This window comes from Dermacentor silvarum, chromosome 11 (assembly GCF_013339745.2).
Source record: "Dermacentor silvarum isolate Dsil-2018 chromosome 11, BIME_Dsil_1.4, whole genome shotgun sequence".
Classification (NCBI taxonomy): domain Eukaryota; kingdom Metazoa; phylum Arthropoda; class Arachnida; order Ixodida; family Ixodidae; genus Dermacentor; species Dermacentor silvarum.
Genome location: NC_051164.1, coordinates 75,008,162 through 75,024,176, shown reverse-complemented (window position 1 = coordinate 75,024,176; position 16,015 = coordinate 75,008,162). Strand labels below are relative to the sequence as shown.

Below are 16,015 nucleotides of genomic sequence, written 5' to 3'. Positions count from 1 at the left end.
AATGAACACAGCAAGAATTCTTCAATAGTGGAGTAATACCAATGTTACAGGCGTTAAATGAACGACTACGCGGGCGCTGTGGTTTCTCGCTTGCCTTCGCTTGTCCGCCCCTTCGCTCACCGCGCGACGCCGACTGAATTGAAGCTTCGTAAAAATATTCACCGACAATTACGAAACTCCCTAATGCGAAATTTGAGCGAAGCTCCATACGTGTATTGATTTCGCGATATATTGGCGACGCGGACAAATCTATCTCGTGCGACACGTTCCAAACGGAGCGAAATGTGGCGCGACTGCCTCGCTAATCGGGAGATCACGAGAGATTCACAGCAGCAGCCACAGACAGACCTCCGCTCATGCAGCGCTTTGTTTCCATATACGGTATCGGTGGCCGCGCTCACCGCATGCCTTATCGATGGCGTCATCGGTGAACAGACGACGCGCGGTATATTCTGGCGCGCGTCGAGCGACGACGTCGAAGCGTGAGTATCACGGAACAATTGAGATGCACTAAGTCAAGTTTGCAAGTTGTTAACAGACTCGTCGGGAACGTTTGAGAAATTGGGTTACACATACGCGCAATGATAGATCAGTTGAGACTCCTAACCGCCCCCATGAAAAGCGCACGCTTGCTCACTTTGTCCCAAATGAAAAACGCAAACGGGTGCTCGACGCGGAACGAAATGGGAGGCGGAGGTCCAACGCTTCTTGCACACTGCCACCTGATATGAACTGAAGTTACGGCAGCAGCCACAGTGCCTTCCTCGCTAACTTCGACCATGGCCTTGTGCTTGACGTCGGACAACGCCAAGTCGTTCCTGCCGCTGATGCCTGAAAAGTCCGCACTGTTACCAAAGGCGCTTTCGATTCCCAGCCTACGGAGCGGCACCACAAGGTTGTAGTCGGTCTGCAGTTTGAACTTGGGCAGCCACAGCTGGACGTCCCTCGGCGTTAGATCGTTCGCGATCTTGTCCACCAGGACGCTTGGGAGGCTGGCTTCGACCGTCGGCAGCCCGGTCTTGCTCTCCGGAAGCACGATGATCATGCTGAACCTGTCCCCCGCGTAGGGGACTTCCAAAGCCCTCGCATTCAATTCGTCCACCACGGCGTAGCCGAAGTGCCGACGAACCGACATGGTGGCCACTCTCACCTCGTGTCGACCCTGGTTGTAGAAAGATAGCAGCTTGGTGTCACGCGCTTGGAACTTGGTCACCCACGTTCCCTTGAAGTAGACGGCGTTGATGAGAAAGGCTACGGTGTTCATTGGCAGAGCCTCGTCCAGCAGCTTCGGGATCTTTCCCTTGGTCTTGTCTTTTACCCATTCGTTAATTTCGGCCGTCACTCTCGAGCCATCCCGAACAAAGTCCACTGGCCTCGCTTCTGCCTGGAAGTAGTTGACTACGTCATTCCTGTACTGCTCCAGGATCTCGAAGTCCTTCTGAATGAGGACCGTGTTGGCTATGTCCAAAGTGGCGTTAGCGGACTTCGTCTCGACGAGTGACTTGTAGACCGTCAGCACGACGTTCCTGTCGACGAGCTCAGCGCCCGAGAGTCCCAGAACGGAAGACAACTCCTCGAGGGTCTTGCCCCCAGCTCCAGCGTACAGCATTCCCAAAGCGATGCTGATGCTGGCGGGCGAAAAGAAGATGTTCTGGTCCGCCCTCTTCGAACAGAGTTCCTTGAAGAGAGCGACGCCGAAACCGTTGTTGGCCCGAGCGTGACGAAGTTCGGCATCTTGGGCGGAGGCTGGCGCTGGGAATGCTGAGCACATCAGGACTGCGGCAACGACGGAAGCCACCTTGAAAGCGCTTGTGCTTTCAAGTGATGCGAGGTGCTTTACTGGCGAGCATTTATAGGCAAGCGGACTTCCATTGTTCCCTTATCGTTGCCCGCGACAAACATCAATTGAGGACACTCCCCGAGTCGACAGAACGTCCCGTCATTTCCGTTATCGCCTTGCCCAGGTGCCCACGGGTAATCCGTGCAATGTCGTCGTCTGGCGCAATTGCAGGGCACGTCTGTCGAGGTCATAACAGGATGAGTACTGAGGCGAATACATTTCAATGCACATGTGTTATTTCAATGCAGCGAGTTGTAAATTATACAGAGAAAGGAAAATCAATCTCGCAACATTTCTAACGCAGAGGTTAAAAAGGGGGGGACCTCCAATTGCGATTGAGACAACTTTACACTAGTGAGACTGTCACAAAAGCGCGTAATCAAAGCGCGCGTCGGGTGTCACGCAAGCCAGCGAAAGAAACACGCCGGGCCCGCGGCAGCTTCAACAGAGGGAGAGAGCGCATACGCCTCAAACAGCCGACGCGACCAACGGAGTCGAGACCTCTAGAAGCATAGACGAAGCGACGGTAACCAGAGAGAGAGAGAGAGAGCACGGGCGCCTAGACACCTTCTCACCCGGGGAGTCGAGAGATAGATTACTACAGCGTGAGCGTGCGCCAACAGGATGAGTCATCACCCCCCCCCCCCCCTCCGTCGACGACGCTCTGACGGCGGCGGTCGAAGGTGCGAGGAAAGACTAGAAGATTGCCAGGCGTTTGCCATGCTACGGGATCCCGACTCCGATAGGAAAGTTCGAGAACCCCCTGCGGGACTATATAAACCGCCGTGCGAAAATCTCAGGGAGCTCAGACCGCTCCGGTAAAGAGATGCAACGTGTTACGTGAAGACTGACCGTCTGCAGACGAAGGCCATTCCCCGGCAAGCTAGTCGACGAGTTATTCGAGCGTCTACATTTCCGGAAGAAGTTCCTTCTTCGAGATTTGCCCCGAGCTACGCCGAGATCGTCTGACTCCAAGACCAACACGGGTGAATGCGATTGGACACTTATTCTTCCTATTCAATTTGTACTTTACGTGTTGGACTCTTAGTGCTTGTCGTTAATTATTTTCCTGTGTTTTGTGAATACCCGTCTGAATTGTATTGTGTTGTGTCTAGTCTAAGTGTGCAAGTTTGCGTGTAACTGCCTTGTATGAATATATTTTGTAGTGTTTTGACAACTCTGGGCTCTGACTCGGTCTTTGGACAACAACCGGCGTTCGCTGGCGCACCAGAGGGCCCATTACAAATTGTCCTTGCTTTCGTGGGATTATTTTCGGAAGCTGATAAGTCGGCTTTGGAATTTGGTCCGGCGTCTGCGCCTCGTTCACGGGGTCTGTGACAGAGACAAAGTGTCGGACAATTATGTTTGCTATGGAATTTACCTGTACTGCTCCAAAGCTGAACACAATAACTTCTGGCTGTTGAACATGCGGCAAAAATCATAAATATGATTGTTCTATTTTTTTCTTCGTAAAAAGTGTTACCACTGCCTTCTCCACTGATTGAAATAAATATGAAGTCAAGTGAAATAAATATTGTAAATAAATACCTAAGTTCGTAGTAAAAAGTACCTTTCGCTCAATAGGGCCGCCAACAATAGTAAGTTGGTTGCATTCTCGTAACTCACACGTGATTTAAAAAAAACGTTTGGCACGACTTTGTTAAAACACTCTGTATACATATACAGGGTGCTTTTTTTTTATCTGTACCATATTTTTAACATTAGAAAAATGTAAATCTTGGTCACGTTATATTCACCATTCAAGTGTACGGAATGGCGGCCTCTAGATACAGAGCAACTTCCGCACTTATGTGCGTAATCAGCGAATTTACGCTTATTAACTTTCCAATTAACAACAGTAGGTGGCTACAGCAAATTAGTACTTTGGGGCCCGTCCTCGACACTACCTAGACCAACGATCAAATTTTGAATAGCGCAGTTCATGCGGGACCTACGCGAACAATTGCCCTTGGCAGGCTGCTTGAAACTGAAACTGGCAGCAAAAAGAGTGTCTCTGTCGTCGATGTCGCCGCCCCCCTGCCTTTCCTCACGTCTCCGACATCACCGCCGGTCCGGCCCAACGAACAGCTTGAGTTATCTCCTTGTTGTCTGCGGCGTCTGCAGGAAGCGACCTCTGTCCGCAGTGTCCTGAACTAGCGCTTGCGGCCAACGTCTGCCGCTTTCATCCGAGGTCGTGGGTCATTATTCTATATAAAAGGTTTGAATGGATGTCTTCGTCCTCCATCGCAGAGATTAACATGAAGAACACTACTTTCGGCGACACGGTGACGAAAGAGGGGAAGGAAGCGACCGAGAACGAGCGCCATTTTTCCTACGATGGCGTAAAAGGTACCTTTTTTTTTTTTTTCTTGCGTCGTCAGACTTCAGTTGTAGAAGCCCTAGCACATGATTTCAGCACGTATAAAAGGATTGCAGTTAGCAAGTATGAAGGTTGGAAAACATTTCGTAGATAGTTTTGTCAGGGTTTCGGCGATAACACCTTTGCTCACGTAGCATATTAAAAAAAATAAACACAAAGGCTTATGGTTACTGTCCTAAATCAAAATTGAATTGACATTTCTGAGCCCAAGCGAATTCCTTGTTTACAGATCGCTAACCAAATCAAATTTATTGATGTTTTGTTCACAAGTCACAGACGAAGTCAAAAGTCAGTTGACGTTTCAGAACACGTCTTCTCGTTCACTATCGATTGTGAACAAGGAAGCCATATGGGTTCCGAAACGTCTATGAATGTTTGACTTTGTGAGTGAACAAAACCTTTGTGTGTGTTTTTTTTTAATGAGATAGCTTAATTTAATAATTCGGTCTCGAAACGCAGGACCTGGCTGGCGTCATCAACATTGTCGTGACGTCATATTGTACAGAGATAAATTTACTGACGTGTAGGAATAAGGCTACGTATGGTGACTCTGATCATAAAAATATGATCCACTACGGCGTGCCTCATAATCAGATCGTGATCTTGGCACGTAAAACCCCAGAACTCCCATCTGAATCCTTTCGCAGCAATTCATCAATGTGGCTAGAACCCATGGAGGCAGGCTTACTTACAACGCTTCAAGAAGCTTTTACGTGCGGGCTGAAAATCGAAGACATTCAAAACAGTAATGGTCAACAGATTCAATCTTGTTAGGCAAATTACAAAGAGGTCACTGGATCTAGAAATGCGTGAATTTGAATATAATCAGCAGTGTGTCGTTGCTGGTATTGCAGTTGCCTCAAAGCATGGCTCGCATTCTCGAGGGAGGTTGGCCTGACTTAATAGTGAAGAAAAGTACATGCATGGATAAATGAAAGAAACAGACAAAAAGGAAACCTTGAGTAAAACACATGTTTGTTTGTTTTTTCTGACATACTTCAGAAAGAAAGAAAAAAATTTACCGCTATCGGCCACCACTCTGTGGCGAACTAGAGACAACAGGTCATTTCTTTTTGTCCTGCAGACGTTTCGCTCCAATACGACAAAAATTATTACTAACTCCGCTACGCAGTGCTGGCATAAATTTGTCCATATCAGGGATCCTGTCTTTTGGCGGTTCTATTATAAGTTTCAGCGACAGAAATGTTTGCTTGGCAGTTCGAAATTTTCTAACCGAATCCAATCGATTACCCTGCTAAATTGATCCCTAATAAACGAAACGAACAAGAAAACATAAGGAGTGTGTTGTGCCCCTCCAGGCAGCAGTTGCCAATCCACTCTTTTATTTCATTGTGTGTGGCTGTGTTTAAGCTACGTATCGTTAATGATAAAAGACGGGAAACCATTTATCTACCTTTACAAAATGAGATAATAGCCGATTGCACTTTAAGTCCCAAGCAACGCAAGGAATTCGAGCGACGACGTCGAAGCGAAGACTATCACGGAACAATTGAGATGCACTAACTCAATTTTTGCAAGTTGTTAACAGACTTGTCGGGAACGTTTGAGAAATTGGGTTACACGTACGCGCAATGATAGATCAGTTGAGACTCCTAACCGCCCCCATGAAAAGCGCACGCTTGCTCACTTTGTCCCAAATGAAAAACGCAAACGGGTGCTCGACGCGGAACGAAATGGGAGGCCGAGGTCCAACGCTTTTTGTACTCTTCCACCTGATACGGACTGAAGTTACGGCAGCTGCCACAGTGCCTTCCTCGCTAACTTCGACCATGGCCTTGTGCTTGACGTCGGACACCGCCAAGTCGTTCCTGCCGCTGATGCCTGAAAAGTCCGCACTGTTACCAAAGGCGCTTTCGAGTCCCAGCCTACGGAGCGGCGCCACGAGATCGTAGTCGGTCTGCAGCTTGAACTTGGGCAGCCACAGCTGGACGTCTCTCGGCGTTAGATCGTTCGCGATCTTGTCCACCAGGCCGCTTGTGAGGCTGGCTTCGACCGTCGGCAGCCCGGTCTTGCTCTCCGGAAGCACGATGATCATGCTGAACCTGTCTCCCGAGTAGGGGACTTCCAAAGCCCTCGCATTCAATTCGCCCACCGCGGCGTAGCCGAAGTGCCGACGAACCGACATGGTGGCCACTCTCACCTCGTGTCGACCCTGGTTGTAGAAAGGTAGCGGCTTGGTGTTACGCGCTTGGAACTTGGTCACCCACGTTCCCTTGAAGTAGACGGCGTTGATGAGAAAGGCTACGGTGTTCATTGGCAAAGCCTCGTCTAGCAGCTTCGGGATCTTTCCCTTGGTCTTGTCTTTCACCCATTTGTTGATTTCGGCCGTCACTCTCGAGCCATCTCGAACGAAGTCCACTGACCTCGCTTCTGCCTGGAAGTAGTTGACTACGTCATTCCTGTACTGGTCCAGGATCTCGAAGTCCTTCTGAATGAGGACCGTGTTGGCTATGTCCAAAGTGGCGTTAGCGGGCTTCGTCTCGACGAGTGACTTGTAGGCCGTCAGCACGACGTTCCTGTCGACGAGCTCAGCGCCCGAGAGTCCCAGAACGGAAGACAACTCCTCGAGGGTCTTGCCCCCAGCTCCGGCGTACAGCATTCCCAAGGCGATGCTGATGCTGGCGGGTGAAAAGAAGACGTTCTGGTCCGCCCTCTTCGAACAGAGTTCCTTGAAGAGAGCGACGCCGAAACCGTTGTTGGCCCGAGCGTGACGAAGTTCGGCATCTTGGGCAGAGGCTGGCGCTAGGAATGCCGCGCACATCAGGACTGCGGCAACGACGGAAGCCATCTTGAAGGCGGTTGTGCTTTCAAGTGATGCGAGGTGCTTCACTGGCGAACATTTATGGGCAAGCGGACTTCCATTGTTCCCTTATCGTTGCCCGCGACAAACATCAATTGAGGACATTCCCCGAGTCGGCAGAACGTCCCGTCATTTCCGTTATCGCCTTGTCCAGGTACCAAGGGTTTTTTACGGATAAATGGTCATTCATAGCACCGTCAAAAAGACTGATTACTGTAGCGCGCGGTTGTTGAATAGAACTGCGTGTTTCCCACGAAATGTCGTCGTCTGGCGCAATTGCAGGGCACGTGTGTCGAAGGTCATGACAGGATGAGCACTTAGGCGAGTACATTTCAATGCACACGTGTTATTTCAATGCAGTGAGTTGTAAATTATACAGAGAAAGGAAAATCAATCTCGCAACGCTTCTAACGCACACGTTAAAAAAAGGGGGGGGGGGGGGATCTTAAATTGCGATTGAGACATCTTTAAGCTAGTGAGACAAAGTGTCGGACAATTATGATTGCTATGAAATTTACCTGTACTGCTCCTAAGCTGAACACAATAACTTCATGCTGTTGAACATGCGGGAAAAATTACCAGTATGATTGTTTTCTTATTTTTTTTTCCTCGTAAAAAGTGTGACCACCACCTTCTCCACTAATTGTGTTGTCAGTGTTCGACTAGCAACTGCTAGCGTCCTTAAACAGTCCCGGCTGTTCGGATGCCACGATTAGATGCAACGAACTTGTACACGACGTTTTGATTGATTGGTTGATTGATTGATTGACTAACTTTAACATCCCGAAGCAAGACTGGTGCTATTGAGGACACCGTAGTAAAGGGTTCCGGATTATATTGAACATTTGAGTGCTGAAATGGACGCCTGAATTTAAGGCACATGGGCGTTCTTGCATTTCGGCCACATCGAAACTCGGTCACAGCGGCCGGGACTCGGACCCCTGACCTAATGCCCAGCAGCAGAACGGCACAGCCACGCAGCCACAACCATAAATCAGTTTCCATAGCTGCGGGACAGCTAATGACGGGGAGGCTTTCGGGACAGCTCGAGGTGACGGCAACATACGAGCGCGTTAGCGGTCAAAAGAATAGCGGTCGTTGTGTTTAACACTGTCATCGAAACGTTTTAACGTTAATCAGTTCGAGGGAGCGCTGCTGCATCAGTTGATGCAGCAATGATTCAAAAATAATTCTGCAGCTTTTGAATTTGAGTGTATTCTCCTTGAATAAGATATACAATGAAGGCAGTAGCCACTAAATGCTACCGAGATCAGTAGCTTGCCGTGGTGGTTGCCCCGTTGCACAGCAGCAGCAGTCTACAAGCACTTTTCATACAAATGACTGCTTGTGCACACATGTACAGAGAATTATTTCACACGGGAACATGAGCATTTTGCAAAATACAAAGGAACACAGCCTAACATTATAATATAATAAATAGAAAGAAAATAAATAATTAAGTACAACATAATTTACAAAAAGTAATGTCGCATTGTTTTTTTTTTGTTTTTTTTTTTTTACACAGCTGCAGATTTGACGGAAAATTTATTCAGCAAAGCTGGAAGTGTAAAAGTCATTGATGGTTTCGCATAGGTGTTACAAGGAGTAGGTATGTGTCAAATATTGGGGCGACGCGTATAGTGAATACGGCAATATTTTCTCTTAATTATGAAATCTCGCTGTAAAAAGAATAGTTCTTTTTAGTGCCCGAGCAGCATGACTCGAGTAAACGACAGTCATAATATTTACATTTATAACCCTCAATTGTTTAAAGGGTTGCATGTGAAAATCATATGGGACGTTTGCAATTATTCTTCATAAACTTCTTTCGAATTAACAACAGTCGGTTTAGATTCGTTTTTCTGGTTTTGCCCCACACTAGGTATGCGTAGGATAACTGAGAAAGGGCTAACCAATTATATAGTAGTAGACGTACACATTTGATTAGCATATACCCACGGTATTGCACAATTTCTTACGAGTTGATTTCACGGCGGTTCTCAGGCGAACTGCACAGCTAGAGACAGCCTCCTTTGCGATGAGCTTAACCTATTGTGTTTATCCATATTTTAAAATGTATTCAAACCACCACATTCTGTAATAGGTGATGTCATTAAACATCGCGAACTACGCGTAAATAAAATAGGGAAGCTGGAAGCATGCTGCTTCCGAACTCTATATTCCAGTTAGCTCTGCTCCTGCACGTGGACTATAAGGAGAGACGCCGTAGAAGGGAGGGCTCCGGATAAATTTTGTACCAGCTGGGTGGGGCTCATTAAAGGCACACTCGAGAGAGAGAGAGAGAGAAAGAGCAGGTGTGGCTGTATAGATGACTTGCACCGCCGTCATCCTATAGGCGCCATGTTGGTGAACCAGCCCGGCGAGCAACCGAGTCCATGAGGTCACGTGCTAACTATCTATTAGTAAATTACGCCTCTACAATATCGAAAAATGCGGTCTTACTGGGACAGGAGACTAGATAAGCCAGAAAACACGTAAGAATAAAAATGTCACAGTTTCGCCCTAAGGGCGAAGCAATGAATGCGATAGCAACACAGCAATGTCATACGAAGTAAGGTGAGCGGCTTTGGCGGCAATATGACTTGTAGTAAACATGAGCTGATTAAGTAAGCAGGTGTGCTGCGGCGTTAGTAGACCGACATGAAGAGAGACTCAATGACCACGAGAAAGCGCGTGTGAAACGGTGGTGTTGATGAGAAGCGCTTCCCGTGGGCAGCGCGTGCGAAGACACACCTGTAGCGCTGCACTGCCGATCCGGGCAGCATTACATGTGTAGCGTGCGTTGGAAAATGTGGCCCGGCTATTACTAACTGAATGAACAAGCGTGGTGTGAGCGCGCACAAACAAACGTGAATAGATCACACTGAATGACTGCAGACAACGACTGTCAAAACGCTGGCAGCAAGCGCATACGCTGCAGCGGGCGAAGGTACGTGCGGTCTATCGCTTCAACAGAAACTGAGCGGCGAATGCACAGTGCATAAAGGTCAGAGCCGTGTGGAGATAAGAGACGGTGCGGGCGAGCGACGAGCGCGGTTGTTGGCAGAGTAGAAGTGCCCCCCCCCCCCCCCGCTCCCTCCGGCACTGGCTTCCCGCTTCCTTGCTTGCGCGTGGGAGATTGAGTGCGTTCACTCTCCGTGATAGCGCGCGTTCCCGCACGCTTCCGCTCGGGCATACGGCGCGCGGCGAAGATTTTATCTATACGGAACCTCACGGCGACGGCGACGGCAGAAATCCGGTTGAAGTGTCCCTATAATTGCTATCGCAATAAAATGACCGGTGGCGACGCCTTCTTGAAGTTCCCGCAACAGCTCGACATGACGTCACAGGTTCTGGCCGCCTCTTCTCGGGTCTACCTAACTTATTTATCGGGTAAATATAGACATGCACCGTATCCTAAACGAGCCAAAGAATGAACACATAGCAAGCTTTCAAGAACTATTTACTGCCTCCATAACAGCCCAAATACGAAAAAATACTATTTCGAAATCCGCCACGTCACACTGACGTATACCGGTGCTGAAATTTCTGGCGCGAAATTCAATTGAAAGTTTGGCCTTCATTTTTTTCCCTTCCAGTAATCGGCCTCTTTTCGCGAAATTAACGAAAATGGAACGAGTTTTGGAATACTTTGGCAGTCTAAAGTGGTTTGCTGTTTATGTTTGTACAGTGTTACTTTTACGTGCACGAACATATCCACACTCTACCCACATCCAGGTGCCGCGACCGGAAATCGACTAGACACAACCAGGCACTCAGCGGCGGTATAATATCATAGCCTGCGAGCCACCGCTTCGGGTTATCGCTCTGACGTCACTCTGTTCCCTGTCAACAGGCCGGGGCGCGCCACGCCTACTCAATTGCACTCCGCGATGCAATATCGGGAGAATGACGGAACTTAATTCTATAGCACATTTTGTGCACACCGCATTTGCCGATGCACATAAGAAGTATACCGTGTTCTCCGGTCTGAAGTGAGCTGTCTGCGGATGCAGCGAGATGGCGAGACGGTCGATGTCCACCAGTGGCGTAGCCAGAAATTTTGTTCGGGGGGCGCTCAGGTTAAAGCGCGGCCTCCTCCTTATAGAAGTTGTCGAGGGATCAAATACATGAATAATAACTGCATTGCCAATGCCATTGTATATTAGATGCTGCAAACAAATTATTGAACGCTACGCACTGTCAAGTAAAATATGTATTTTTTCATAAAAGGATATATACGGATGCCCTCAAAATTCTGGCAGAAATAACTGATATCAATGCGGCCGCGTTTTTTTTTTGTCTATTTAATAAGAAAAGAAAATATCACACGGACATTAGAACTATATCAGTTCGAAACCAGCAAAGCAGTGTATACAGCTGATATTTAAATTAAATTAAATTATGGGGTTTTACGTGCCAAAACCAGTTCTGATTATGAGGCACGCCGTAGTGGGGGACTCCGGAAATTTTGACCACCTGGGGTTCTTTAACGTGCACCTAAATCTAAGTACACGGGTGTTTTCGCATTTCGCCCCCATCGAAATGCGGCCGCCATGGCCGGGATTCGATCCCGCGACCTCGTGCTCAGCATCTTCTTCTTCTTTCTGGGGTTTTACGTGCCAAAACCAGTTCTGATTATGAGGCACGCCGTAGTGGAGGGCTCCGGATTAATTTTGACCACCTGGGGTTCTTTAACGTGCACTACAACGCAAGCACACGGGCGTTTTTGCATTTCGCCTCCATCGAAATGCGGCCGCCGGGGCCGGGATTCGATCCCGCGACCTCGTGCTCAGCAGCCCAACACCATAGCCACTGAGCAACCACGGCGGGTTGTATACAGCTGATATGAAGAACGTAAAGGTCATGAAATGAATAAGTTGAGGACAAATATTTTGATGAATCTTCGTCATTCAAGAACCTTGTTTACATTTTTGAACATATGCAACGGCCAGCAAAAAACCTCAATGACGCTGTTCCTCGTTGCAATAGATTGCGCAGGAGCAGCTGTTACCGGTCGTATATTGTAATTACGCCGAGATTATGCTCGCAACAGTGAGTAGAAATAAAAAGTAGGAGAGAGAGAGAGAGAGAGAGCTGAGCCCGGTAGGCTACCCTGCACGGGGGAAGGGGAGAAGGGATTGAAAGAGAAGCAAGAGAGAAGTTCACACGTTGCACATTTACAGTTAAGCGTTCATCGCTGAGTTTCGTCACAAGCGGTCATACAGGCTTGCGCACTTCAAAAAACACAGCAGCGCCTTTGTAGCCCTGCACACAGCAGACGCACGAGGCCACGCGCCCAAGATCTTTTCCTCCGTAAAAGGCCTGTCGTCTAAGTGCCCCATAGCCGTCCGAAGGGCAATCCTCTCATCTTCGTATCTGTGGAAGTCACATAAAAGTAGGAGCTCTGCAAAATATACATTAGAAATGCGAAGATAGAATGGAATATACAAATGCGAAGATACAACTCGCTAAAAGGGAAAAAAGAGTCGCTGGAAACAAAGTTCACTGCTTGTATACACAACACCTCGCAACAAGATATTTAAATATACGTCTAAGTCTCCAATAAATTTACGTATTTAAGCAAACGTCACTGTATATTATGCGTCAAACAAGACAAATAAACACGTTGCGGAGTCAGAGATAGTAAACTTGGCGCACAGAAAGACAGATGATCTAGGCAAGAACAAAACTATGATCGCAGAAATCGTGATATGTACTGGGGCCATGCAGCGGTCGCGACAGCACCATACAGGTAGAATAATAGAGGAATAATGCAGAAATCAGTACGAAAATGTGTAATTTAACTGCCTGCACAGCGGAAACAATTATTCTGCACACAAAATAAAAGGATGGTTTTGCTTCGTTTCAAAAAAGAAGTAAAATCAGGTAGCTAAAAAGGAAAGAAAAGGACAAACGAAAGCCACAGATGATGCGGCAAGTTACTACCCAATATCCGAGTGTGTTTTTGGCAAACGCCATGTGGGCCGGGCTTTCAATGAGCAAGGTCGGTCAACATTGGTTATTGATGTCCTCGTAATTTTCGTATTCGCATGATAATTTTGATCATGATGCTAACTGCTAGAATAAACGGCTAAAATTTCTGCGGTTTTAAAAGCTAACGAACAGTCCTACGTTTTCATAATTACGAGATTATGGACGTGAAGGAACAGAGCTTCTTATTTGCATTGAATGTTCCTGCTTCGCTATCTAAAGGACAAACTTCTCTCGGCGGGGAAGTTGAGCGAAGCGGTCAATGACTTCGGACACGTTGATGCCGACGTCTCTGTGGGTGTATAGAAGCACCAGTCTAACCATGCGTTCCACAGACATTGTAGAGCGCAAGTAGTTTTTTAGTAAACTCTTGTTAAAAAATATTCTCTCTGCGCTGGCAGTGGTCACTGGAAGGGTGACTAGAATCGGGAACAGTTTGTACACATTTACATAGAACCTGCAATCGCAAAGGGAGAGGGCATCTATTCCGGTGCTAAAACCTAAACACACTCCTTCGATGTCGTTGGCATCCTTGTTTAGGTACCTTGCACAAACAGTAGGCTGTTCGATTCCAGTGATGTCCGTCGTTTCGTCAGGACGCATGGAGAAGCAGCCTGCTTTTGCAACTAGGCTTTCTTTGATAATTTCGCCCCAAATTTCTATAATTTGGTTTTGTGCATCTGGGCTTAAATACGAGGCATTACTGGGGCAACTTTCCAAATGGTTCTTCAGATATGTATCTCCACAATCAGCTCGCATGCGAAGAAGCGCTCTGAAAATACCTGTATTTTCAGCGGGGCCTATGCTTAAATCCATAGGACCACTGTCCCTGTGGCCAACGAGAGCCAGACCTTGTAGCCCGCAAAAAGAATTTCCTCAATAATAGGCCATTTCCTTTCTCCTGTTTTCTCAAATTTTACTTTGCCTGACCTGGTCCAGCTGATCGGTCACATTGGGCAAGCGTCCTGAAAATGTTTGGAGAAAATTATCAGCTGCTAGCTGACAGTCATGGTGATATTTAGTATTTTCGTGTGTGTGGGAGATTGCGAGCGCGTGCTTTCATTTCTGGAACGGCTTGGGCACGAGAGCTCCAGTGCACGCATGTTGGTCCAAGTTTATAACAGCATTAACCCCATAAAGTTCCAGAATTGAAAATCTTTTAAAGCACGCCTATGGTGCACCTCAGTGCACCGTCAGTGCACTTTTCGCGTCAAAAGTTTATGAGAACGTTACACCCATACAGTTTCGGAATTGCAATCCATGCACTCCATAGATTCCGCGGCCGCTGCGACATGCCGCAACGCGCCCGCTCGCTATCGAAAAGCCCTTGAAAGTTTGTGCTCGGATGGGGCTCCTTGCGTTACGTGACCCCAGGTGCCCCGAAATCCACCCCAGGTGCCATGAATCCAGCCCGAGTTCGCAATGTTCGTGCCAAAATGTCTTTCGAGCGTGAAAAAGACATTGTAGACAGAATGCAGAATGATTGAACATAGCTCGCCTACACGAACATGTCGCAGCCTATGACACTAGGACACCTGAACAATGGAACATTCCGCACTCAAGAACGAATTATGGTCAACAAATGCTTCGACATACACTTCCGACTTTACTTAATAACCTCGCCTTACGAGAAATAGACCTTCTGTCCTTATGCAGCCTGCACAACTACTTTCAGTCAAACTAATCCTTGTTGTTTAATGAGTTTGTTCATATGCAATACTCTATGACTTTCCCCCCCCTTTATTTGCTTTAGTTTATGCTGCACTGAATATAGTGCTATGTTATGTTTTTTTCCCTATTTTTCTTCCTGTTTTTGTAAATTGACACCTTCCCATCTGTTTACTCACATGTGAGCGCCCGACGCCCTCTGTTGCCTTTGATGGGCTTTTGGGCTGGTCAAGTTGCCAGCGTGCAACTTTTTATCCAGAACTAAATCCAGAAATTATCCAGAAATAAATAAATAAATAAATAAATAAATAAATAAATAATAATAATAATAATAATAATAATAATAATAATAATAATAATAATAATAATAATAATAATTATTATTATTATTATTATTATTATTATTATTATTATTATTATTATTATTATTATTATTATTATTATTATTATTATTATTATTATTCCCAGCGTCGGTGGTAGTTTTGGTCGGCGGTGCATGCCGGCACGAAAAAATTTCGGGGGGGGGGGCTGAAGCCCCATCAGCCCCCCCCCCCCCCCCCCCCCCCTGGCTGCGCGCCTGATGTCCACCGCCAAGGATTTTTTTGAAGCGCAACAGCTGACACACGTAGAAGAGGATATGTGGTGTGCTTGTCAAATGTTTAGGTTCTAAGAGCAAAGCGCTTTCCTATCGCTTCCTTTTTCTTACCCCTAGCTCTGTGTGTGCTTCGGCTTTCACGATGAACGTCCATTCCTCTACATTAGCCCGCTACATTAACGTAGTCGCTGCGCAGGTCTTTAGTGCGGCCGCAAACATTTGTTACACGCGATATCGCCAATGAAAGTCTGCGACACGGGGCCCCTTAACGCTATGCGACTCCCATGACAAATATCGTCGCTGAATGTCGTGCGGTTGAGACACGGAACACATTTTCGAAACACCACTCTTGCCTTGCGCACAAATTTCCTGCGCCGTCATACTGCTTCGTCACAGCCGAGAGGTTATATTAAACTGCAGTGGCAGTCCCAGCGGCCACCCGTGCACGCGAGCGAGTAAAGCCGGCGGCGGCCATATTTCTAGGGGCAGAAGAGCGCGGTTCCAGCATATAGGCAGCCGCGGTATACGCAGTATACGCGCGGCGCTCCCTGTGTTTACGGTCCCGCGATGACAAATAAAGAAGAAACCCCTTTAGAAAGTATATCAGCCCGCACTTGCGCGTCGCTGGTGTCGATAAATTATTCCTGCGTCCATTTATTGCCGCAGGCTTGCACGCTTCGCCCATCGCACTTCCTGGCTTGGTTTAATTCTGAAAGG

At 47.4% G+C, this 16,015-nt stretch overlaps 2 protein-coding genes across 2 annotated transcripts; both read right to left on the bottom strand.

The window, feature by feature from the left end:
* Positions 1–589: 589 nt before the first annotated feature.
* On the bottom strand, positions 590–1,813 carry LOC119432680 (intracellular coagulation inhibitor 2). Its single transcript, XM_037699835.2, has one exon. It carries the CDS (start codon positions 1,769–1,771, stop codon positions 590–592), a length of 1,182 nt encoding a protein of 393 aa, XP_037555763.2. The 5' UTR covers positions 1,772–1,813.
* Positions 1,814–5,625: 3,812 nt separating this feature from the next.
* LOC119434006 (intracellular coagulation inhibitor 2) lies at positions 5,626–7,071 on the bottom strand. Its single transcript, XM_037701302.2, has one exon. The coding sequence runs from the start codon at positions 7,027–7,029 to the stop codon at positions 5,821–5,823; it is 1,209 nt and encodes a 402-aa protein (XP_037557230.1). The 5' UTR covers positions 7,030–7,071; the 3' UTR covers positions 5,626–5,820.
* Between the last annotated feature and the right edge of the window lie 8,944 nt (positions 7,072–16,015).